Source organism: Podarcis tiliguerta (genome assembly GCF_965153285.1).
Source record: "Podarcis tiliguerta genome assembly, chromosome: W".
NCBI lineage: Eukaryota > Metazoa > Chordata > Lepidosauria > Squamata > Lacertidae > Podarcis > Podarcis tiliguerta.
The window spans coordinates 427,012-454,167 of NC_139552.1; the positions used below are offsets into that span (position 1 = coordinate 427,012).

Consider the following 27,156-nt stretch of genomic DNA (forward strand, 5'->3'; position numbering starts at 1 on the left):
AGTTGTTCCTTTTCTCTCTTGACTCCCTACTTTAGCATTCCAATCCCCTATAATGAGAAGAACATCCATTTTTGGTGTCATTTCTATAAGGTGTTGTAAGTCTTCATAGAATTGGTCAATTTCAGTTTCTTCAGCACCAGTAGTTGGTGCATAAACTTGGATTACTGTGATGTTAAAAGGTCTGCCTTGGATTCATATCGAGATCATTCTATCATTTTTGAGATTGCATCCCAGTACAGCTTTTGAAACTCTTTTGTTGACTATGAGGGCCACTCCATTTCTTTTAGAGGATTCTTGCCCACAGTAGTAGATATGATGGTCATCCGAACTGAATTCGCCCATTCCCGTCCATTTTAGTTCACTGATGCCCAGGATGTCCACACCAATAGGTTTTGCCAATATCATCTTATCCAGGCTAAAAATACCCAATTCCCTAAACCATTCATCCTAAAGCTTGGTTTCCAAAGCCTTGATTATCTTGGTTGCACATGTTCCAGTTTTTCAATATTCATCTTAAACTGTGTGGCCAAGAACTGGACACAGTCCTGTAGTCTGGTCTGACCAAGGCAGAGTGGAACTGGTTATTTCCCTTGATCTGGACATTATACTTCTGTTGATGCAGCCTAGAATTGCATTAGCTTTTTTTGCTGCTGCATTGCACTGTTGGCTCATGCTAAGCTTGTGATCTATTAAGACCCCTAGATCCTTTCCACATGTAGTACTGGAAAGCTAGGTACCCCCCATCTTATATTTGGGCAGCTAGTTATTCCTGCCTAAGTGTAGAACCTTACATGATGTTTACAAGATGTTTGATTCTCTGCTGTTCATAGTAACTTAACAATAGCTTCTCCCACCTCATTCCATTAGCCATGCCCAGAATCATCCCCCAAGGGGCAGATAGCACAATGCTGACAACAAAGACAGTGAAGCACGGAGCCCCTACTCCTTCCACCGGCCTCCCAGCACCCCAGGCAGCAGCAGAAGCAGCATTGTGGAGACAGATGGCTATTCAGAACCCAGGTAAACCTCACACTTTGACCAGGTATCAATTTGGGGTTGCTAATGATTAGGTAGACTCTGCACATCTCCTCAAAGGGACACGGGTGGTGCTGTGGTCTAAACCACTAAGCCTCTCGGGCTTGCCGATCGAAAGGTTGGCGGTTCGAATCCCTGCGATGGGATGAGCTCCCGTTGCTCGGTCCCAGCTCCTGCCAACCTAGCAATTCGAAGGCGCCCCCAAAAAGTGCAAGTAGATAAATAGGTACCGCTCCAGCAGGAAGGTAAATGGTGTTTCCGTGCGCTGCTCTGATTTTGCCAGAAGCAGCTTAGTCATGCTGATCGCATGACCCAGAAAAACTGTCTGCAGACAAACGGCGGCTCCCTCAGCCTGTAAAGCGAGATGAGCACTGCAACCCCAGAGTCGTTCACGACTGGACTTAATGGTCAGAGGTCCTTTACCTTTACCTTTTTGCACATCAACTCACTTTTTAACTCGGGTTTTCCTTGAGAAGTTTTTCATGCCATTGATGAAAGCAAATGAAAAAGAGGAGGTTTAATCATGACTGAAAGAGAGGGGTTGGTTCAGAAAATACTTCAATGGAGTCTCATTGGTCACTTGGTCATCTTCCAAACCAGTTCAGCATGTGAAGGGAATGAGAGCACACAGCCTTCTTCTGCTCCTAAACAATGCTCTGCCCCACTTGTGTGGATTAGATAAATTCATGAAGGACGAGGCTATTGATGGCTGCTAGATAAAAATCATATGCAAAGAGCACAGCACCATATAACAACCACGCACAAAAATGCTATATAATAATCATATACTGATAAGAAGAACATCGGCAAGGCTTACAAGGGAAATCACATGGTCCCAAATCATCATTTTACTGATGAATGTTCTAAGAAGTCAATAGCAGATGATAACACCTCAAAAGCATTTCAAGAGCCTGATTGCAATCCTCACCTTGGGGAAGACTTCAAGGATGTCTGTCTCTGAAAGAGGTTACTGGGTTTCAAGAGGTGATGCCACTGCAAGGGCCCAAACGTATGGGCAGATTATTACAGTTGTGTGCACTTCAGCATTTTTTTGCCGTGGCCTTTGATGGCTACTAGCCATCCTTCTGTTGGAAGCAGTGCACCTCTGAATCCCAGTTATATTTATTATTATTTTTTATTTAGAACATTTGTACTCTGCTCTTCGGCCAGAAAGGGTCCTAGAGCAGTTTACATACACTCAAAACAAGACAGTCTTAGTCTAAAAATGAACACAACACACCTGGAGATGCCAAGGGTTGAACCTGGGGCCTTCTGCATGCAAAGCGGGTGCTCTTTCTCTGAATATGCAGCCTCTTAACCTCGTCTGGTTAATCATAGTCAGGTTATTTTTGTCGGAACCTGCGTTTGACCTCCGGAATTGCCCTCTGATGTGATTAACGACCTGAGCCTTTGATAAGGCTCCAAGCACATTCCCATTCCGCAGAGTTTCAAAGCAGCAGAAGTGACGAGATTTATGAGCTACATTGCAAAGAGTTTTATTTCTAGTTACACAGACAGAAAAGAAACATCCTCTCTCTGTGAAACCAGAGAGCAACTGAAAAACAAAGGAACAGGAAACCAGTAACGTCACATCCTTCTCCCATGAGACTTCCAACAGTATGGAATATCTGGAATGTAAACAGAGACTTGTGACTCTAAGCACTGCACAGTGGCAACACACAGAAGCCAACAATTTTCACCATTAGCATGTCTCTTTATTATTGTTATGTTTAAAGCTGTGAGTGCTTCCTTAACTGAATCAACTTTGAAGAATGTCCCTCAGGCGATGAATGTGCGAGAACTCAAGAGTAACACCTCTCCTCCAGCTGTTTCTGCAATAATAGGGTAGGTAAACCCTTTTAATTTTCTGCTCACCTTTCAAATGTCTTGTTTTTGTTGCAGGAAGGTTCAGCTGTCAGTAGGGCAGTGTAATTGTTTCAGAAAGGCAGTGGTGAGCCTCTGCTTGGGCTCCTGAAGTTGGTTGGCTTGTTTTTAAAGGAGCAAAGGGGCCATTGAGAAAGAAGAGGCTCTCTGTATTCCATGGTCTTGGCTTTCGTCTTTAAAATAAAGTTTCTAGTCCCCTGGCGTTCCAAAATTAAACTGAGTGTTGATTTAATGACCCGGAATGCAAATATGGGCATCCCCCACTTGCATGCAATTGACTTTGCCATGGCCCATATACATTGTGCATGACCCGCCTAACAGCTGATGTGTGCTAGCACAGCCGCCACCACCACTGCTTTTCCACTCGTCCTCTAGCTTCCTTCCTGCTCTAAAGCTTCAATTCCAGTTGAAGTTTTATGTTTGGTACAGTATTTTACATCAACAATCAAATAACAGATCTTATTCTAATTGCACCTGATAATTTTTTTGCAGTTTTTGCTGTCACTTGGTTATCTTCATCTGCTAGAAGAAAGGTCACAGTAGCAATGGTTAAGTGACCTGGTATGGACAATAGTAGAGGGGTAATAACTTCACTCCTCAAATATTTATAAAGGGTGAAAGCTAGAAGCACATGAGCTACTGATTCAATACCGCCATCTCCACATTTGGCATAAGTTTTTTCCAGTGAAATCGACCCTCAAGTACAGCTGAAGGCAGTATATTTAATCTTGTGTAAGTGAAAGCGTGCCTGTGTTTTGGAATTGTTAAATTTTGCAAATAGAGTGCCAACGTATCAAAATGACTAGGTGGAAAATAATCACACCATGGACAAAATTTCCTTATGCTCTACCCCCAAGCTGCAGCCACTTCCCAAACACAGAGAGCTGTAACTGCCTTGTAACTGAGTTTGACCATTGACCCATCTATTTCAGTACTGTCTTCATTGACTGGCAGTGGCTCTCCAGGATTTCAAACCAGGGTGGAGATGCCAGGGATTGATTCATGGTATTGTCAGTGTGACAAAAAATAAAAGAACCCAGTCTATGTAAATGGAGGAGTGTGTTTGTGTGTATATGCACCCTCACACCAAAGGGGAATACTGCACTTTCTCTGTGCATCCTCTACCCACTCCTGGCTGTTGCTGCAAGCAAGCCTTCTGCAAACACTCTCACAAAAATAATCCTCTTGGATCAGACCACAGGTCTTCTGCTATCAACAGGAACCAAGAAGAAACCCACAAGCAGTGTAGGGGTGGGGGACTCATCTTGGGTGTGTTTGCCTTGCTGAGCTGTGCCAGTGAACTCTGATAAAGCCTCTAGCTTGCTTGTTTGGATGGAGGATAGAGAGGGGTGGATCAGTGTGTTTGTAGAAACTAGCCTATTGTATGAAAGTAAAAATTTACAGTGATTGCTGTTCATACTTTTGCCTCTGGCCCCACCTCCTATTGGCATGTTGCCCCCAGAAGGGAATGCAGCCCTTGGAGGAAGGATGGGATAAAAATGGAGTAAATATGAAAGCAGTAAAAAGGCTAGAGAATTCCCATCTCTGGTACGTTTGATTGAGTCTCTGCGCTAGGCGTAACCCATCTGAACTGATGGAGCGGAGACTCATGTAAACATACCCCAAGCTGCCACTGACTTGAAGGGTGACTCTACTGCGTCTTGAATGATGTTATGGACCCAATCTTGTCCTATGCAAAGATGGAGGAGAATTATGCAATCTTGGCAGAATGTAATCGGCACAACAGTAACTCATGAAGGGATGCAGCAGGCAACACACCCTTTGAGAATCTTGCATTTTCTTTTTTCTTTTTTTAAATAATATTTATTGAATTTTCCCAAAGATATCAAAAACAAAACTGCAAAACAGAATATAGACAAAAAAGAGAAAAGAGAAAAAGAAAAAGAAAAGAAGAAACAAAACCCCAAGAAGTACATATAAAGAAAAAACCCCTTCCCCACCCCACCAACACAAAAAATTGCAAAAAACAAAAGCAAAAACCCTCAAACGAAACAAAGAAAAATTTCATTTTTCAAATTCCTTCTTTCGTAACTTGGTTCCTCCGCCTCCTCCCACCTCCCTCTTTGTATTCCAGTTATTAATCCAGTCAGCAAATTCTTTCCGACTTTCACTGCTTATTCACTTATTTACTTTTACCCATTTAAACCTTGTTTCTTCCTCAACATCACCAAACAGATAAGCATCAAAAAATATAAAGTTATCCAGTCCCCAATTCCCTAAATAACAGAAAAAAGATAAAAAAAAGAAAATAGCCTTAAATCTTATACTCTCAATACTTAAAGTCATATACCCTTATATCCTAATGTCTTAAACTCTTTATCTTGTTTCACTGGAACCAGGTAGAATCCTTCCACCATCGCCCAAAGGTTCTTAATCAAACCATATTACACTAAATTTTACTTAAAAATTCCCAATTTATCCCACCATCTCTTCCCCCCGGTTTCGGGTACTGCCAATCCTTTTTACAAGTTTTAGAGTCCTTCCAGTCGACAAAATAAATCACTCAACCAGGTTCTCTTATATCCGAGGCCTTCAAATCATCTTCCTGGCCTGTCTGCAAGTTCTTTTTCCAGCCTAAAATTGAGTCCCAAAGCACTGTCCCCCCAACGTCTCTTTGACCCTCTTCAACAAGCTTGCCCAAACTCTATATTTCAACTTGTGGGCCAAGAAATAGTCCAAAGCTTGTTCCACACTCTCTTTAAAGTTGCTGAAATTCACTTTTCCAAAACTTTCTCGCAGTGCCACCCTCCACAGTGTACCTTGTCAGTCCTAAATCACTCAATCCATATGGGACACTGCTTCTCCGGAACTGTCCTTTGGTCTCCATGGTCTCACAGCCAATTTTATGTCCATCAATTTGAGGCTCTGTTACTGTAGCTTCCTCATAGAATTTCTCTTGCAGGGACAGAACCTGTTCTGTTTGTTCCATCTTCTTCTCCGATGCCCGTCCTTGCGAAATTAATTCCATTTCTCGAACCGGATCTGGTGATTTGCTCCCTTTCTGTGCCATAATATATGCATTTTTTTTCAATTCAGAAATACCAAGTTCAAGAATGCTCACTTTTTTAAAAACTTGATCCACCAGAGCTGTTATTTTTTCAGCCATGTTCCCAGGCTTATTCTTCCAATGTCAAGGTCAGTTACTTGTCTTCAGTCTGCAAATTGCAGCCTGCATGGAAATTTCCATCCGAGAATGTAACAATCCCATACACCTTTCTGCAACAATCTGTTACAGTTTCCTTTGGTTATTTTCCATCCACGTTTCAATTACAGTTATAATTCAGCTCCCTCTTTCCTTTCCAAAAAGAAGAGTCCATTAATCCATTCCTTCTTTGTTGTTATTTTTTAATTATAAAAACTTTTTTTCCTTTTGACAGCCCGGTCCCGGGCTCGAGATGGTAGTAGATTAGATCAAATTTCACTGTCCTGCAGGGCTATAGTCTATCAAGACAGTCTCCCCCTCTTCCCCTGCTTCCGAGGGGGGGTTCAGAAGGCTTAGATGGCGAAGTTATTTCCTTTATAAGACACTTTTCAAAGGCTCCAGCTTCTATCGACTTTTGCCTTAATCTTTCTACAAAACGGAAGGTGGGCTTCCTGTTTTAACCTTCCATTCAAGTGCCGAATTTCAGTAATTTTGTAATCCAATTTCCGTTACTTACGAAGTTTCTTTAAGTCCGAATATCCACAGGAAAAGTTGGCACTTTCTGGCAACAGCTGTGCGGCTTCACTCCCCGAAAACAGCGGTCGATTCGAAGTGCCGCACCACTCACCCCACGTCGCTCCGGAGCCCCGAAACCGGGTCTCCCCGCGAGTAGGGGCACAAGCCGAATCCCAAGCCCACGGTCTTCCTCCGACCATGGTTTTTTGCGGGTCTCCGCCTCGCCGTGGCGGTCAGACCCTTCTTTTCGGAGAGCTGTCTCCTCCAAGACGGAGGAAATCTGCCATTGCCCAGGCGCGCCAACCCGGAAGAGAATCTTGCATTTTCTTTTGGCAGCTTAGCATTTATGCTGTCACACAGAGTTCATCCTCGGCGTCTTCAGGAAGGGCTGGGAGAGAGCCTCTGCCATTCAGTGTAGGAAATACTGAGCTATATGCACCCCAGCAATCTGGCTCATTCAGTGGCAGCCTCCTTTGTTCCTGTGTTTTGTTTGTTGAATTCTTTGATGGTTTGTTTGGCCTCTGAAATCTTTTCCTTTTCCTTTTCCTTTTCCTTTTCTAGGTCATCGGTTCCTCAGTCTGCTGCACAAGCTGTCCACCAAGTTCTGGCAACTGTAGCTACCAATCAAGTGAGCCAGGTATCATCCGTCCCTTGAAACTTCTCTTTCTTCCATCATCATGGTCCTTTAATAAATCAACATATGTAAGCCATTTTCCTTTCTTTCCAAGTGGTTTGAACAGTAATGCTTCATGTGGTGAGAGCCACCACGGGGTCTTTTGTTCCAATAAGTCTTTGTATCTCTCCCATACTCTCATTAGTGATTTCCTGATTATATGGTTGTAAAAGCTTCTATGAACCTTCCCTTTCCCTTACCATAAGTATGCGTGCCAGCCGAATCTGTTGTCATTGTTGGGATATTTCCGTTCCACCTTAAAAGGGAGCAGGATGTTTGTGTCACAGCCTGCGTATTTCCTGTTCACAGGATGTTTCTGTTGTGTCTTTGCTTTCGTTCACTCTCACTGCCAGACATCTGAGGCAGGCAGTCATGGCTTTTCTTTGTTCTGATCAACGCTGAATAAACTTCAATATAATGCTCTCCTGGGTGCAACTTTTGCTGTGTGAACTCTGCTGATAGAGTGTGCAAGAGCTCTGGATCTTTGGCAAGCTATTTCTGGAGCTCCTGTCGCTAATTGCTGATACTGCGTGTCTACGGGAGATTGATGGATGTCCGGAGACGACGTGGAGTCAAGATGGACTTTATCTCCCTGGCAGTATCCCAACAGTCATGTCCTTCTAGTTTTAATGCCTCTTGCTTATCCAATCTCATCCAATCCCTGATCCATACCAAACAAGCAGATTCATAATACAATTTAAGGTCTGGGAGGGCAAACTCACCTCTGTCTTTTACGTCTGTATTTTAGGTTTTATCCTTGGCCTTTTGCCCCCCCCCCCCCCAATAAATTTTGAAATCTCTTTCTGCCATTTTTTAAAACATTCATCTCTCGGGATGACTGCTATTGATTGAAAAAGAAATAGCATTTTTGGCAATACATTCATTTTAATTGCTGATATTTTTTCTAACAATAAGAGATTCATTCTACTCCATATTTCTAGATTTCTTTTTACCTCAAGCCAATTTTTTTCATAGTTATTTTTAAATAGGTTTATATTTCTTGATGTTAACCAAATCCCTAAATATTTAACCTTTTTATGGACTTCAAGCTCAATGTTTTGTTCTAACTCGGTTCTTTCTTCTTCCTTCATGTTTTTAACTAATAATTTAGTTTTATTCCTATTTAGCTTAAATCCTGATGGATTTAAGCTAAATAGGAATGGATGATGGAAAATGGAAATTAAGAGATTATGATGAGATCAAAGACCACTTTCAGAGTTGGTTGCATTATTGACAACTATATGAAACATATAAAGAAGACAGCAAGAAAGGATTCATTTATACAAGATCTAGGTTTCAAACGGAAGTGATTGAAGGGAAAGTGAAATTACTGAAGGCTGCATACAGCATACTTTAGAATGGGAGACGAAAGATGAAGAGGTAAAATCAGTTATGATTAAATGGACACAAGATGTAGGTCACAACATTATGATGGAAGATTGGGGAAAATTATGGAAAACTGATTTAAAATTTACAGATTGTTCCCTACTGAAGGAGAATTACATGAAGATGATGTATAGATGGTACACAACAGCAGTGCAGTTAGGGAAAATGTACAAAACTAGTTCAAATATATGTTGGAAGTGTAAGGAAAAGGAGGGGGCATTTTACCATATGTGGTGGGATTGTAATGTAATTAAAAAAATTTGGGAAATGATATACAACGAATTGAAGAAAATGTTCCATTTAACATTTATTAAAAAACCTGAAGCATTTTTGTTAGGGATTGTAGGGAAAGATCTGCCAAAAAAGCTGAAAAACATCTTCATGTATGTGACAACGGCCGCGAGAGTTCTAAGAGCACAAGGATGGAAGACTGAAGAAACCCCAACTAAAGAATCATGGCAAGAAAAAATGATGCAGAACTGGCAAAACTGGTATATAAGCTATGGTATATAAGCTATGGGACAAGGATAACTATGACTTTAAAGATGAATGGGAACCCTTTACAAAGTATTTGAAGATGCAACAAAGCGAACTGGACTCCTTGGCTGGCTTTGAATTAACATTCACAAACTTTTTATTGATAATAATGAGCTAAATAGTTTGAGGATCTATACAACTTTGTAACATGCAGAAAACAGCATTTTCAGAGAAACCAAAGACTGGAACTGAGGGGAGCTGGCGGGTGGGTGGGTTTTGTGGGGGGGGGGAGGGGGGAGGATAAATGGGGGGGGGAATAAGGGTGATATGTTTTTGGATAATATGTTTTGTTTTAATTTTGAATATATATATATTTTTAAAGAATCTTCTCTTTCTTATAGACCTTTCCTATCGCAGAGGCCAATGTTTTTGCTAAGGGGTGTAGCTCAGTACTTGAGCACTTACTTTGCATGCAGTAAACCTCAAATTCAATCCCTGGCATCTCCAGTTACGGCTGGGAGAGATTCCCTAGCCTGGCACCTTCAGAGAGCCACTGCAAGTCAGTGTAGGCAATACTGAGCCAAATGGACCCAAACGTCTGACTTGGTACATAAGTTTAGCATCTTATGTCCTATCCCATATGACACCACTGTTGAAACATTAGCACTATCTGTCCTTCTACTACCAAGCCAGGTTCAAGGTCCATGTATTCATTTACAAAGCCCTGAACTGCATAGATCCAAGATACTGCCAAATTATCCTTTATATCCCAGCTTGTTCACTGAGATCATCTGCAGGAGTGTGTCTGGTCATACCCCAAGCTGGTGAGGCTTGTTTGATGACAACAAGAAACCAAGCCTTTAGTGTCATCGGCCCAGTCCTGTGGAACACTCTGCCACTGGAGATTCAGTACCAACTTTTAAATGTCTGCTGAAAACTATTCGGACTTCCTGCGTGGTGCACTCTGAGATCGGGTCGGGGAAATTGCTCTGCCTGGGTCAGGCATTTCCTATTGCAGTGAATAAAAGAGAGGGGGGAAGCAAGGGCGACGTGAACCCCTAATAAAATTGAAGAGGAGGTCTTCAATCTAAAGCATCGAGCTACGCATTAAAGGGATTCCTGCTGCTCCAGCACAAAGTTGATACAGGAATCTTTATTTTGTGTGGAAGAGAGCAGGAATAGGCCGGGCCCAAATTGAACGCACTGCGAGATGTCTCAGGACCCAACAGAGCAAGCACCAGGTTTCTCAAGAAAGAACAACTGACAATACAAACAGTTACCATAAATAAGTATTACAAGTCAAGATGGCTGCCGTGTAAGGTTTCTCCTTCCAGCTCTCTCCGATCTCTTCTTCTGAATTAGATTTTACAACTGCTGGAGTAAGTTATTTACTTTAGTTTTGCATTCTGCTAGACAAGTAATTGCTGGACTTCCTACTGGTGTGATACCAGATTTTAATTAGGTTTGACAAAGGAGGATTGCTTTGGATTGAGGGCTAAGAAAAAAAAGCTGCAGCGGCAGTGAGAGCCCTCCGAGCCAAGTCGTTTAACCAGATCAAAAACAAAATCTAAACAATTAAGCCTGACAGACTTTTCAGACTGGGCAAATGCCGAAATTGAACAAGAGGTGCCTGATGGGCTAGAAACAAGGACAGGGGAGCAGGTGGAGGAGGGGGGGGGGCAATGGGCATGATGCTGACTCACAGTCTCCCCACAGTTCTAAACAGCAGCTAACTAGCTGTTTTGAAGACACCCCCCCCCCCAAGCAGCCAAAAAGCCCAAGGCCAAAAAGCTCAAAGAACAACGAGACCACAGGAAAGAGTTCAGAGATTAAAGCAACCCAATCGTTCCATGCCACTGCCCAGACAACTCCTCAAAAGCTACTTTCACCGTACGGAGCTAACGAGGAGATTACAGCTGGGAAATTGCTAAGTTTGTTAGGAGAAGAAGAAGAAGAAGAAGAGTTTGGATTTGATATCCCACCTTTCACTCCCTTTAAGGAGTCTCAAAGCGGCTAACATTCTCCTTTCCCTTCCTCCCCCACAACAAACACTCTGTGAGGTGAGTGGGGCTGAGAGACTTCAAGGAAGTGTGACTGGCCCAAGGTCACCCAGCAGCTGCATGTAGAGGAGCGGAGACGCGAACCCGGTTCCCCAGATTACAAGACTACCGCTCTCAACCACTACACCACACAAAGCTTACTTACCGGAAGGTCATTGGTACTGATTCTTCGAAAGTTGGAGAGCATTGAGAACCTTGCGGTCGGTGGTCAGGGGGCAGAGAGCCCAGGGTGGCCCCGGGAGAGGAATGCTGAGTGGGTACCACCAGGCAGGCTGGAGCCCCCTAATCCTGCCAGGGAGAGCCCCCAAGCTGCACAGTCCATATAATCCCAGGAAGGAGCCCAAGGGTCCCCCCCATACTAAGAGGTGTTTGCATCTGGATCAGATAGTCCTGATTATTCAAAACAACTAGGAGAACAAAGGGCGTTGGATCTCCAATGAGAGTCTGCCTCTCCTTATCTGAACTTCTGAGATTGGATATAGGCTCTCTGGACTTAAAAACACTGGAAAAACTGCTGAGCCATCCAAGAGTAACAAAGCTACTTCTCAAATTTCAAAGTCATGCCATCCCCCTGCTTCTCCCGAAAATGGGTGGCTTCCTGAGTCATTTCCACATTACAGTTAAAAGGGTGTTTGCAGACTTGGACGCTGCACCTCTACTTCCAGCTATACAGAGGCCAACAAGTTGGTTATCTCCTGAGCACCCCCCTGACTCAAGCTCTGCTCCACCTTTAAGATTAACTCAACGTGGAAATCTTCCAGTTCCTCTGATTGATACTAACACAGCTGCAGTTAATACAGGAGGGCCTCAAAGAGTGACTTTAGAGAAATCTCCGCTCCTTAGGAATATTGAGGAAAGAACAACGATAAACACAACCCCAATTAACTCCATACTAGAGGAAATTGAAGAAATAACAAACAGTATTCAATATTCGATGCGTGACCTCAATAGCCTAGGACAAACCCCCATGAACCTGCTAACGTGGGCAGCAGGAATACGAACAATGATAGGACTGAGAAAGAGGAGATACTGGCCTTTTTACATGAGGAATCCCTGGTAAGAGACTCACCCAACCAAGACCAAAGGACTGGATCCAAATATATGCCGAATCAACATGTATGACACTATAGACAATCCATCCTCACCTCTATCCATAGAACAGACTTTGTCCACAGTTATGGAGGAGGAGCAAGCAAGATCAGAAACTACACAAATGTCTGGGGGACTGTTTGAACTCAATCAGAAGATGCACAGTGGGAAGCTGGTCATCCCGAGCGCTGAGCTGCGATTGCCCCCAGCCGAGGACCAACCAGAAACCTTCCCGATAGATAACATAATACCAAACCTACCAGATGTATCACAAACTGTTAAGCAACCTATTCTCCCACCTGTGTTCCAGGACTGCTCCAAAGCCCATCTGCAAGAAGTTAACATTTTAATCCATCAACCTTCATCTCGCCCCGCAAATGCTGACTTCGATATGCCGGCACCAGAGGACAGCCCAACAGAAGAAGAACTCCCGGGAACGACTTCTGGAACGCACATTCCCGTCGATGCGCTCAGACCTAGTGATCCCGCCCCTCTAATTGGCTACTTGACTTCGAAGAAGGAGCTGACAGCAGACAGTATAAGATCACCGACAATAGGGACCATGAGTTTTTTTTGCCTGAAATGGAATGCTCTTCTGATATTAATCCTTCTGGTGATGTAAACAAATTAAGTGGAAATGTGCTCCCTTTATTGGATTGACCATCAATATCCGTAAATCATCGATCTTTGCAAACTCTTTCTATTATGTCCTGGAATGTAGCCAGACTTTTATGTAAATTAGCTCAAGAGGAGTCAAGTGAAACAGGAGCAACAGCGCCACCTGGGGGTGGGGGAAAATAATAATATAACTTTAAACTGATTCTCTTTATACCATTGTCATTACCCACTCTATATCACATAGCACTTTCTACAATAATCTAAAACTTAAGAGCAGTAAACTTAGAATTCCATTAAGTCTAATAGGGGCATAAAGGGGACAAATAAATTAAAACTTGTGTGTCTTCAATTAAGGAAAAAATATTAAGGAAGGGGAAAATTATAAAAATAAGTCCAAGTTAATTCTCAGACAGGAATAAAAGAGAATAGTAAATAGCATTTTCATAATAAAATAAATTTAAAAAGAATGGAATAATAATTAATTGGCACCCTTTCGGGGAAGACTCACCAATTAACCAACATCACATGTAAGAGAATTTATAGGAAGAATTTAGCAGAAACAATGGATCAAGAGGAAGCCAGAACCTTACAAAGCTCTGGTTCTGCTTCGCAATCTCCCCTCTTGTCTTGTTTTCTCGAATAGCAATTTTGGGTAGAACAATGATTCCAGGATGAGTGTGAGAAACAAGCAAGCAACAATTACATCAACTCTTGGCTCACAATTAAGAAGACAATCGCTAGTTGAATCAGATCCAAACGCGAACAGTAAAGAGGTGTTAGTAAAAATGGATAAGAATCTAAATGATAAACTGGATGCAATGGATTTAAAGATCGAACAAATGGACATTAAAATTGAAAAAAATGCAAAGATAACTAAAGAATTATCATATCAAATAAAGGACCTGGCGAAAAAATATAAGGATATGGACAAAACGGTACATGATCTCAAGACAAGAGTTAACAAACAAGAAAAAACAATTAAGAAATTATCATCAGATAATATGAAAACAAAAGAAATCCAAGAGACAATGAGGGTAGAAACACAGGAATTAAGGATATTTCATGAAGAGGTCCTGGTCCAGATTGTGATGCTTGAAATGCATCAGAGAGAATTGATTCTCCGTCTGAGAGGTGTCCTGGAGGTACAGGAGGAAGAGATTGAGCAGGAACTGATCCAGGAAATTGCAAAATGACTGGAAGTACAAGAAGATGAGCTGTTGATGCACATTGATAAGATTTTTAGAATCAAATCAGATAACACAAAGTCCTACAAGGGACCAGGCGACTGCTTTATCTTTTTGAATTCAAGGCTCTTGAAATATAAGATATTGTTGAAAACAAGACAGAGGAAATTAATAGAAGACAAAAGCATTAAAATATTTAAAGAATTGCCCAAGAGAATTTTGAAGAAAAGACAGAATTACAAACCGCTGACAGAAGCACTGAATAGGAATGTGATTCGATTCAGGTGGGAATTCCCTGAGGGGTTAACCTTTACCTTTAAAGACAGGAAGAAATCTATCAGATCTGTAGACAATCTGTCAAAGTTCTGGGAAAAACACAGGAATTAGGAGGTCTCCCCGAGAAGAGGTCAACAGGGGGCAACCCCGTAAAAAATAAAAAATAAAAAGTAATTGTGATTATTTTAGATATATCCAATAAATTTGTATAGTAGCTTAATCTCACATTAACATCCTCCTTTTCTTCTTCTTTTTCTTCTTGCTTATTTTGTCTTTTTTAGACAACCTATTAAGGATTGCTTATAAATGAATTTGAAAATAATATATTGGAATGTGAATGGGTTAAATGATAAAGGAAAGGGATAAGATTGAACATATTTTGAGGGGGGGGGAATGGGACGTGATCTATTTACAAGAAACGCACGTAGCGAGAAAAAAGGAAAATTTTGATTAATAAACGATTGGGACAGGAATTTATAACTTCAGATGTGAAGAAAAAAAGAGGAGTGGTAATGTATGTGAATACTAAATTCCAAGCAAGACAAATATTTAAGAATGAAGAGGGAAGATTATTGGGGTAAAATTAACAAAGGGTAAAGAGCAATTAGTTTTAGTGGGATTATACGCCCCCAGTGGAAATAAAACAAACTATTTCAAACAGGTAGAGGAGAAGCTATTAGAATATAATAATGAAGAGTTTGTATTGATGGGTGACTTCAACGGAGTCACCTCATTGGAATTTGATAGAACAAAAACGGAAAGAATAATTAAAAAGGGGAGATTACAGCATTCTTTTTTCCAGTTGGTGGAGAATTTTAATTTTCAGGATGCCTGGAGGTATAAAAATCCATTGGAAAGACAATACACACATTTTTCAGAATCTCACAAATTGGCAGGCAGAATAGATGCCATTTGGATTACTAATAATCTGATCCCAACAATCAAGAAAATAGAAATCCAGTCTAAGACAATAAGAGCTCACAACCCAGTAATTATGGAATCGGAAAGTAAAAAGCGATGGAAGAGTAGATGGAGATTAAATGAAACATTACTGAATGATAAAAGTATAGTAAAGCAAGCACAGGAATTATTAAAATAATTTTTTGAATTAAATAAAGAACAAGATACCAATATTAGAAATACTTGGGATGCCAGTAAAGCTTATATCAGAGGTTATTATATACAACAGAACGCAGTAAGGAGGAAATTGCAAGAGAGAAAATTAGAAGAATTAAGAGCAGAAATAGCCAGTAATGAAAAATCACTAGCAAGAAACCCAAAAAATAGTGTGGTACTTCATAAAATCAAACTATTCCAAACACTGACATCAACGGTAATTGGAGAAGAAATCAAGAATAACATAAAATGGATGAAACAGAGATCATTTGAATCAGCAAACAAACCGGGCAAGATGCTTGCATGGCAACTTAAAAAGAGACAGAAGGAAATATTAATAGATAAAATAAAAGTGGATGAGAAAAACATAGATGAGCCAGAAGAGATAAATAAATGTTTCGTAAGATATTTCCAAAAGTTGTATAAGGAGGGGAATGAAACAGAAAAAGAGGTATCAGAATATTTGCAAGAAAAATGGTCACCAAAAATCGTAAAGGACAAATTAGCATATTTGTATATGTATCCAATGGAGGTGCATGAAGCCATTTTAAAAGCAAAACCAGGAAAATCACCAGGCCCGGACGGTCTCACGGCATTACATTACAAAAAATTGGAGAAGGTGATAGAAACTCCCATGAAGCAATTGATAAACAGCGTATTGAAGGAAGGGAAAACCCCAGAATCGTGGAAATTGGCACATATCATAGTAATCCCCAAACAAGAGAAAAATAAAGAAAATAATAATTATAGACCAATATCTCTGCTAAAGAATGATTTAAAATGATAAAAATGATAAAATTTATGCAGATATATTAGCCCAGAGATTGAGAATAGTGTTGAATGAATATATCCACTGAGATCAGACAGGATTCCTCCCTGGGAGGAGGATGCGGGATAATATGAGATTAGTGATGCCATAGAATATCTAGACATGAACCCAGGGAAAGTGGCAGCCTTCATCTTAATTGATGCCGAAAAGGCTTTTGAGAATGTCTCATGGAGATTTATGGGGAAATTACTGGAAAAATTGGAATTGGGAATATCAATTTTAAATGGAATAAGAGCAATATACCAAGATCAGAAGGCAAATGTTATAATAAATGGCAATATGATGAAATATTTCTCAATACAGAAAGGAACGAGACAGGGGTGCCCGCTTTCCCCGTTATTATTTATATTAACAATGGAAGTGCTTAACGAGATTATCAGAAAAGAGAAGGAAATAAAAGGCATAACAGTAAGGGAAAATGTTTATAAAATTAGGGCATTTGCAGATGATAGGATTGTGATGGTGGAAAATCCAATTAATAGTATAAAGAAACTTTAAGACAAAATGGAAGAATTTGGAAAAGTAGCAGGATTTAGATTAAATAAAGAAAAAACGAAAATGATGGTTAAAACTATGGATAATCAGAGCAAAAAGGATTTAGAAGAAGCAACCGGATTGCAAATAGTGAAAAAAGCAAAATATTTGGGGATTTACTTAACAATGAAAAATATAAATTTGTTTGATCAAAATGATGTTAAAATGTGGAAAGAAATAAAACAGCACTTAGAGAATTGGTAACGATTAAAATTATCATTATGGGGCAGGATTTTGGTAATAAAAATGAATAGTTTACCAAAATCATTGCTTTTGTTCCAGATGATACCGATAATTAGTAAATTGGATATTTTTGAAAAATGGAGGAAAGATATATCCCAATTTATATGGTTAGGGAAGAAGCCACGTATGAAATTCAAACTATTATCAGACATGAAAGAAAGGGGAGGGTTTGGTTTACCAGATTTTAAGTTGTATTACCAAGCAGTTTGCTTTGAATGGATTAAGGACTGGGTTACACTAATGAATATGGATATATTAGATTTGGAAGGGTGGAATAATCACTGGATGACACGCCTATCTAATTTATGATCTGTAACAGTTCATAGGGACTTCCTGAATCACATAATCAGGAAGTCACTATATAAGGTTTGGAAAAGTTACCAATGGCTTGTGGAACCCAAGATTCCATTTGTGGGCATAAATCATTCGAGCAGTTGTGGTAGCATACATAAACATTTTTTTCCCCTGTTCGCTGGGTCCTTCTCCATCAGTTATACCTAAAATAAAAGCTGCTGTTTTTTTCATAAAAGTTATAGTCATCATTTTTTAAAACTCATTATAAATCATTTCCCAGAAAGTTTCTTTCTTTCTTTCTTTCTTTCTTTCTTTCTTTCTTTCTTTCTTTCTTTCTTTCTTTTTAAAGTTATTTATTGACATAAACATAAACAAAAATACATACCAATTGCAAAGTATCTTTTTATAATATACTAAAACAGCTACTTAGTCTAAAAAAGAACAAAGTTAGAAAGAAGAAAAGAGAAGAGGACAGACTTAAAGAGAGAGAAAGTAAGAGAAAAGGGAAAGAGAGAAAAAACTAAAGAAATGTAGAAAAGAGTAAAATAACTTCCGGTTCTTTGTCCTGCAGCTTCATATGATATTCATTTGTTAAAATCCAACCATTCTGTGTTCTGCAAATCAGTACTTTTTCTATCTTCAAATCCTGATATTACAAGTTCGTTTTCTTTAAGGTTGCCATATTTCAAAAAGTAAAAACCAGGACACCCCGAAAGTTGTGTTGCTTTTTTTTAAAAAAGGAAACCCCCAAAATTGTTGAGCTTCTCTCCCCTCCCCCGACAAACTACAAAGCACCACATTTCAGAAATCCCCCCCCCCCCCGGACATCAATTCCACCTTTGAAATTCTGGTAATGTTCAGGAAAATCCAGATATATGGCAGCCCTAATTTTCTTATCATGCAAATTTCTGACAAATGCCATAAATATTTTTCTCTCTCTAATTAAGCATGTTAACTTGGCTATCTCAGCCAGATCCAATAATTTTATCAGCCATTCTTCTATAGTGGGTAGTGCTGTAACTTCCCATCTTTATTTGTAAAGCACACTTGCTCCTGTAATCATATATTGGAGTAATCTTCCATAATCCTGTTCTAATTGTGTATCCATTAGCTCTAAGAGAGAAAGTTCTGGCTTAAATTGAATATTAGCCTTTTAAAATCTTCTGTATATATTTATGTATGCATGTATGTATATATGTATTTGCAACCAATTTGTTAAAAAAATTTTACATGTGCACTGGCATGATAAAAATGTCCCTTCATGTTCTTTTTTATTTATTTATTTATTTTATTTTTTCAATGCAAAATCATAACAAAAATTACAAACATTAAATCCAAAAAAATACTATACAAACGAACAAAACGGAACATACAAAAAAAAAACAGAAAAGAAAAAAAATGAAAATGAAAAAGCACACATTTACAGGAAGAAAAAAAACACATATCATTACGTACATTTACACATATTGACTTCCTTCCTTTGTTCTAAAACCTCAATAAATTTACTCTTACTGTATTGTTGTGTCTGGTTAAATTACTTTCATCTTTGTACTTTTTTTTTATATATATACACCATTTATATATATACACCAGTGTGGTGTAGTGGTTAAGAGCGGTAGTCACGTAATCTGGGTAACCGGGTTCGCGTCTCCACTCCTCCACATGCAGCTGCTGGGTGACCTTGGGCCAGTCACAGTCTCTCAGCCCCACTCACCTCACAGAGTGTTTGTTGTGGGGGAGGAAGGGAAAGGAGAATGTTAGCCGCTTTGAGACTCCTTAAAGGGAGTGAAAGGCGGGATATCAAATCCAAACTCTTCTTCTTCTTCTTCTTTAACCCTGTAAAGCATCATTCATTACATACCAATATACTTACTCCAGAACAATGTTTTTTCATATACTCTTTTGCACAACCCCATTCTTTTAATAATTTCTGGTCCGATTGTCCCCTTATAAATGCTGTGAGTCTTGCCAGATTTATGTATTCACAAAATTTAATTTGCCAATCTTTCACTGATGGAATTTTCCTCCCTTTCCAGTTTTTTGCTATAAGCATCCTGGCAGCTGTTGTTGCATAAAGGAATACTTTCCTTTGATTTTCGGGAATATCGTTTGTAATTAAACCTAAAAGGAATGCCTCCAGTTTTTTACTGAAAGTTATTTTAAACATCTTTTTGAGTTCTTTGTAAATTTCATTCCAGAATTGTTTAATAGGTCGGCATTCCCACCACATGTGAAACATTGTTCCTATTTCTTTTTTACATCTCCAACAGGTATTTGAATTTAATTTATAAATTTTAGCCAATTTTACCGGAGTTAAGTACCATTGATACACCATTTTCATAAAGTTTTCTCTTATTGTGTAACATGCCGTGAACTTAATATCATATTTCCATAATTTCTCCCATTGTTCTAGCCGAATCGCATATCCTATATCACATGCCCATTTAATCATAACTTCTTTTACTTCTTCATCCTTTAATTCCCATTCTAATAAGAAATTATACATTTTGGATATATTCTTTTTTGAGTTTTGTAATAATACTTTTTGTAATTTTGATTCATCTTTTTCAAATCCTATTGTTTTATCCTGATTAAATATTTGTGCAATTTGGTGATATTGAAACCATGTAGTACAGTATTGGGTCACCTCTTCATATGGTCTTAATTTTAATTGGCCCTGTTCTTCCTTTAGGAGCTGCTGGTATGTCGCCATTTTTCCTATAGTATTTTTCTTTTTAACAGATGTTACTTCTAACGGTGAGACCCACCATGGGGTTTTCGGTTCTAACAACCTTCTATATCTCACCCAGACCTTGTATAATGCATTTCTAATTACGTGGTTTAGGAATTCTTTATGTACTGCCACTTTGTTATAAATTAAATAGGCATGCCAGCCATATCTGTTGTTCCATCCCTCCAAGTCCAAAATGTCACTGTTATCCAATTTGATCCAATCCTTGATCCAAGTAAAGCATGCCGCATCGTGATACAGTCTCAGGTCTGGGAGTCCAAAACCTCCCCCCTCTTTTGTCGGTTAGTAATTTATATTTGATCCGTGGCTTTTTGCCTTGCCATATAAACTTTGTTAGGTCCGTTTTCCATTTTTTAAAACAATCATCTTTACCTATTATGGGAATCATTTGAAAAAGGAACAAGAGTTTTGGTAAAATATTCATTTTAATAGCCGAAATTCTACCCCAGAGTGTTAAATTCAATCTTGTCCAAGTTTCCATTTCTCTTTTTGTTTCTTCCCAGTTTTTTTATAATTATCTTCAAACAAATTTATATTTTTCATTGTTATTTGTATTCCTAAATATTTCACTTTTTTTACAATTTGTAATCCAAATTTTTCTACCAGTTCCTTTTTCTCTTGATCTCCCATTTTTTTACCATTAGTTTCGTTTTTTCTTTATTCAAAGCAAAACCTGAGACCCTTCCAAAGTTTCCCATTTTTTCTAGAGACTTTGCTATGCTTTCCTTTGGGTTTTCCACCATTAAGACTAAATCATCTGCAAATGCCCTTATTTTGTATATTTTCTCTCCTAGCGATATTCCATTTATTTCTTGATCCAGTCTGATTTCTTGATTTAATATTTCTAAAACCAAAATGAATAATAATGGTGAAAGTGGGTAACCTTGTCTGGTGCCCTTCTGTATTTTAAAATAGTCAGTTGTGTCATTATTTATTATTATATTTGCTTCTTGTTGTTCATAAATTGCTTTTAGCCCTCTTGTAATTTGGTCTCCCATGTCCATCTGGTCTAATAATATTTTTAGAAATTTCCATGATACTTTGTCAAACGCCTTTTCCGCGTCCACAAAAACAAAGGCTACCTTCTTACTCGGTTTCATGTCTAAATACTCGATCATATCAATCACTGTTCTTATATTATCACTCATTTTCCTGCCCGGCAAGAACCCTGCCTGCTCTTTATTTATGCAATCCTGCAAAACTGTCTTTAATCTTGTTGCCAATATTTGTGCATAGATCTTATAATCATTATTTAGTAATGATATTGGTCTATAATTGGTTATAAACTCTTTATTTCGTCCTTGTTTTGGGATTACTACTATGTGAGCCTGTTTCCAGGTGTTGGGAATCTTCCCGTCTTCTAGTATTCTATTTAAGAGTGTCTTCATAGGTGATAATAATGTTTCCTCTAATTTTTTGTAATGTATTGCGGTAAGACCATCTGGACCTGGGGATTTCCCCAGTTTCATCTTAATTATCGCTTGATGAAGCTCTGTCGTGGTTATTGGGGAGTTTAGATCTTGAATCTTTTCTTTCTTAATTTTAGGTATATCCTTTCCATATAAATACTCTTTTATTTCATCCTCTGTCTCATTTCCTGCTTTATATAGCTTGTTATAATATTTTATAAAGCACTTTTTCAGGATTATCTAAAGTTCTCCCTTCTTCCACTATTTTATCAATCAGTTTTTCCTTTTGTCTTTTTTTCAATTGCCAGGCTAGCATCTTTCCGGGTTTATTTGCAAATTCGAACGACCTTTGTTTCATCCATTTAATATTATCCTCAATTTCACTATTTAATATTGCTGAAGCCTGGGTTTGTAATATTTTTAGTTTTTGGTTTATTAGTTCATTCTTTGGTTGTTTTGTTAATAATTTTTCATTTATTCCTATTTCTTTCCTTATTTGTTCTAGTTTTTGCTCTCTGTTTCTTTTCCTTATTGCACTTTGTTGTATGTAAAAGCCTCTTATGAAAGCTTTACTTGCATCCCATATTGTCCTGATGTCTGTATCCTGTTCTTTATTTAATTCAAAAAATTATTTCATTAGTTCTTGCGCTTTTTTCACAATCTTTTCGTCATTTAATATTCTTTCATTAAGTCTCCATCTTTTGTTAGTTTTCTTGTATTCCTTTAATTCTAATGTGACTGGGTTGTGATCTGTAATCATTTTGGTCTGCATTTCTGCTTTTTTAATTTTAGTTGTTAAATTATTTGATACCCATATGCTGTCAATTCTGCCGGCTGATTTTTTTACTTCCGAGAAATGTGTATACTGTCTTTCTCCTGGGTTTTTATATCTCCATGTGTCAATCAAATTTAAGTTTTCTACCATCTGAAAGAAGGTATCTGGGAGTCTGCCTTTTTTTGATTTTCTTTCCCTCTCTGTCCTATCTAATTCTATTGATGTGACACCATTTAGGTCTCCCATCAGAATAATTTCCTCTTCTATAAATTCCAGTAAATTAGCTTCTACTTTCCTGAAGAATTCTGTTTTGTTACCATTCGGTGCATAAACTCCTACTATAATTAAATGTTCTTTACCTTTTGTTATTTTTACCCCTAATAATCTACCTTCATCATCCTTAAAGATTTTTTTTGCGTCTAGTTTGGGGTTCACATAAATCACAATTCCCCTTTTCTTTTTCACATCTGAGGATATAAATTCTTGACCCAATCTCTTGTTTTCTAAAACCCTTCTGTGATTTCTAGTCACATGGGTCTCCTGCAAGCATATGATATCCCATTGTTCTTTCCTTAATACATGTCCTATTTTATTTCTCTTCCTCTTATCATTTAAACCGTTAACATTCCAAGATATAATTTTTAGGTTCATTAATCTTTATTTATTTATTTTTTTAAATAATATTTATTGAGATTTTCCAACAGCATAACACCAAAACAAAACATATCCACAAAAAACAAAAATGAAAAAAGAAAGACATTAAGTATCGAAAGGAGATAGAATAAAAAAAATAAAAAGGAGAAAAAAAAATACCCCACAGAAGAAAAAAAAACCCTCTTCCCCATCCCCCAACACCAAAATCCCAGAAAAACAAAACACAAAAATACCCCATACAACACAAAGTCTCAGATTCCCTTTTTTTCCTTAACTTGTTTCCATGACTTCCCCCAACCTCCCTCTTTGTATGCCAAATTTTTAATCTAATCGGCAAATTCCATCCCACTTTTAATGCTTTTTCATTCATTTAGCTTTACCCTTTTTAAAGAAAACAATAATAATGAAAAAAAGAAAATTTACCTTAAAATTTCTAAACTTAAACCTTGTGATTATATACCCTTATATCTTAATTTTTCATCTTCCTTAACTTGCTCCCTGGAACCAATTAAATTCCTTCCATCATCCCCTCAAAATGCTTATTAGAACCATATTTTGTCAAATTTTATTTAGAAATCTCCAATTTTCCCCCCCATCTCTTCCCCCCGGTTTCGGGTACTGCCAATCCTTTTTACAAATTTTTAAAGTCTTTCCAATCCCTGAATTCAATCCATCAGCCAGGTTGTCTTATGTCCGAGGCCTTCAAATCATCTTTCTGGCCTGTTTGCAAATTCTTTTTCGAGCCTAAAATTATGTCCCAGACCACAATCCCCTCGGCATCTCCTTTAACCTTTTTGAACAAGCTTGCCCAAACTCTGTAATTCCTCTTGTAAGTCAAAGAATTGTCCAAAGCTTGCTCCACACTCTCTTTAGAGTTGCTAAATTTCACTTCTTCCAACTTTCTCAGAGTGCCAGTTTCCAAAATATATCTTATCAAATCTGTATCTTTTAGTCCATCCATGGCACTCCTTTTCCAAATCTGTCCTCTGAACTCTTTACTCTCATAGTCCACTTTTTGTCCATCGACTTGAGGCTCTATTTCTGTATTTTCCACCAGAGATTCCTCTTGCAAAGACAAATCCTGTTCTGTTTGATCCATATTCTTCTCAGTTATCCTTCCTTGTTGGTTTAATTCCAGTCCTTGAGCCGAGTTTACTAGTTTTTTTCCTTCTTGTGCCAGGCTGTGCAAATTTTCCTTCAGATCAGAGATGCCAAATCCCAGAATAGACAGATTTTTTTGAAATTGTTCAAACAGAGCTGTTATTTTCTCCTCCATGTTCCCAAGTCTGTTCTTTCAGTATTATCTTACTGTCAAGGTCGGATGCTTATATTTAGTCTGTAAAGTTGCAGCCTGTGTGAAAGTTTCTATCCAAAAGTGTAACAAATATAACAATCCAGTATATGTTTCTGTAACTTTCCACAGCCGACTGGTTACAGTTTCCTCTAGTTATTTTTCATCCACCTTTCAAAAACAATTATCATTTAACTCCTTTTTTCCTTTCCACCCAACAGTAGGGAAAAGATTCAGTTCTCTCTTAGTCCATTTCTTCTTAATGATTATTTCTTATTATAAAGATTCTTTTTCTCGTTTTGGCAACCCGGTCCCGGGCTCGAGATGGAGGAAGATAAGATCAAAGCATACTGCTCTGCAGGGCTATAAACTGTTGAAACAATCTCCCCCTCTTCCCTGCTTCCGAGGGGGGTTTAAAAAGCTTAGGTGACAGATTTGTATTCCTTAGAAAATACCTTTTAGAGGCTCCAGTTCTCACACTTTTGCCTTGGTCTTTCTACAAAGTGGAAGGTGGGCTTCCTGTTTTAGCCTTCCACCTAGTGCCGAATTTCAATGATTTGTAATCCAATTTCCATTTACTTACAAGAAGTTCTTTTAGTCCAAATGTCAACAGGAAAGGTTAGCGCTTCCCGACAGCAGCTGTGCGGCTTCACTCCCCGAAAACAGCGGTCGATCCAAAGTGCCGCGCCACTCACCCCACTTCGCTCCGGAGCCCGTACCCGGGTCTCCCCGCGAGTAAGGGAGGCGCTACTGGCACAAACCGGATCCCATGTCCACGGTCTTCCTCCGACCGTGGTTTTTTGCGGGTCTCCGCCTCGCCGTAGGCGGTCAGACCCTTCTTTTCGGAGAGCAGTCTCCTCCGAGACGAAGGAAATCCGCCATTGCCGGGCGTGCCAACCCGGAAGCTCCATTAATCTTTATTTATTATCTACAAAGGTTTCATTGAGTAAATAAAAGAAAAAAAGTAAAGAAAAAGAAAAAAAACTCACAATTTTTAGGATTTTGATATTATGTTTCTTCCAATCTCTCTCTCCCCCCCCCCAACCCGATACCCGCTTGTCTTTCTATGCTTCTTATGGTGTCTGAGTTGCTTCCTCTCGGTCCGATGTCGGATCTCCAGTTAGTTCTCTTTTATACTTCCTTCAGAATTTTCCCAGCTCGTCTACTGATCTAAAAGTTTTTCTTCTGTCCTTGTATGTGAAGGTGATGCCCTCAGGGAATTCCCACCGGAATCTAATCGAATTCTTCTTGAGTGCTTCTGTTACTGTCTTGTAGTTCTGCCTTTTCTTCAAAATTCTTTTTGGAATTTCCTTGAATATTTTGATAGGCCTATCTTCTATTATTAACTTTGCTTGTCCTTTTTGATGTAATATTTTGTCCTTTAAAAGTCTTGAGTTGAAAAAAATTAAGCAATCTCCTGGCGCTTTATAAGTGTCCGATCTTTCTGATTTGATCCTGAAGATTTTATCAATATCCAATAGCATCTCTTCTACTTCTACTCCCAACCAGTTTGCAATCTCCTGTGATAGTTTCTCTTGAATTTGTTCATCATAAGTTTGTGGTACGCCTCGGAAGCGGAGGACCATCTCCTTCTGACGCATCTCTATCAATGATAAATCATCTAACAGCTCTTCATGGGCTCTCTTTAAGTCGTTCATTTCTTCCTTCGTTGACTCTTGTGACTTTTTAATGTCCTTATTTTCAATTTTCAATTTCTTCGTCATTTCCTCTTGTTTGGTGGATTTACTCTTAAGTTCTTGTACAGATTTATCCAGTTCTTTATTTTTAAGTGAGAGGTCACTTATTTGTGTTGTTAAGTCTATTATTAGTATTAGCTTTGAGTTTTGTTGGATGTTGCCAGCTAATATGTCCAGCTTATCATTCAGGCTCTTTTCCATTCCCATTATAAGATCTTTTATGTCAGCATTGGGGTCTGCTTCAGCTGTTGATTGTCTTCTCACTTGTAGACCCGACCCAGATGTCAGTGTAGTTTGGTATTTTTTTGAACCCATAATTGTCTTCTTCCTTTTAGTTCTGATCTAGATGTCTTTATTTCAGTCAAGAATATATATATTCCTAAAACTTTGAAAATGCTCTGTTTATAGTCTATAATTTGGTCCTTTTATTCCATCTGTTGGGATTGAAAGTCAGTTAAGATTCCAGTGGTTTCCACTATATCATTACTAGTTCATCTCAAATATTAAAAAAATAAATAAAAAAAATATATATCAAAGTTTTAATATAAATTTGGTTAAATATTTTGTTTTATTTTAATTATTTTGGCAGTTGTCAGAGAAAAATTCCTTCACAGTACTTAACATCCGTCTTAAGAACTTATTTTCTAGAAGCTGAACTTGGTATTTCAGGTATCCTTTCATGTATAGCTAATTTTCTTTATGGTTGTGCTTCAAGCCTGTGTCTTAGCAGCGTTTTTATAAATTGTGGGAGTAATTTTATTTTCCGCCACTAGGCGGCGCAATTTTCCTATTTACTTGTGAGGTGGTCCTTCTTGTTTTGTTTCTCTGTCCTCTCTTTGTTGCAGTGACTGTTTCTGCCACTATTCTTCTTCCGGCTTTTTCCCTTCTGAGGGCAATGACTCATACTCCCCCCCCCCCCAGCGCCATTTTCGCCAACTGCTTTCTTCCTTGTTACCGTCTTTCCCCTTCTTTTTCCTCCTTCTTTCTCTCCCTTCGTATATCTCTTCTTCTTCCCTTTCACTTCCTTGTCTTAATCCTTATCTTCCCACCGCTGCCTGGTCTTCAAATCTTTTCCATTCCTTCTCTTTTCCACTGTCTCCTCCACGTTCCTCCCCCTCCTTTTTCTTTTCCACTCACCCATTGTTTAACGCTGATCACCTTCTTAATGGCCGCTGCTTTGTTGTCCCCGCTGCTGCTGCTT

At 38.7% G+C, this 27,156-nt stretch overlaps 1 protein-coding gene and 1 long non-coding RNA gene across 2 annotated transcripts in view; both read left to right on the top strand.

The window, feature by feature from the left end:
• Window positions 1–10,423, top strand: part of LOC310668783 (spectrin alpha chain, non-erythrocytic 1-like) — a gene marked incomplete at its 3' end in the record, with an annotated part of 263,702 nt that extends 253,279 nt beyond the window's left edge. Inside the window, exon 9 of the mRNA XM_083422112.1 lies at window positions 10,364–10,423. Within this exon, the coding sequence (XP_083278238.1) occupies window positions 10,364–10,423 (60 nt within the window). The remainder of the gene's footprint in view (window positions 1–10,363) is intronic.
• On the top strand, window positions 453–7,500 carry LOC310668875. Its single transcript, XR_014506860.1, has 3 exons — window positions 453–1,020; window positions 2,772–2,880; window positions 7,160–7,500. It is a non-coding gene; the product is annotated as an uncharacterized lncRNA (long non-coding RNA).
• Window positions 10,424–27,156: the final 16,733 nt, after the last annotated feature.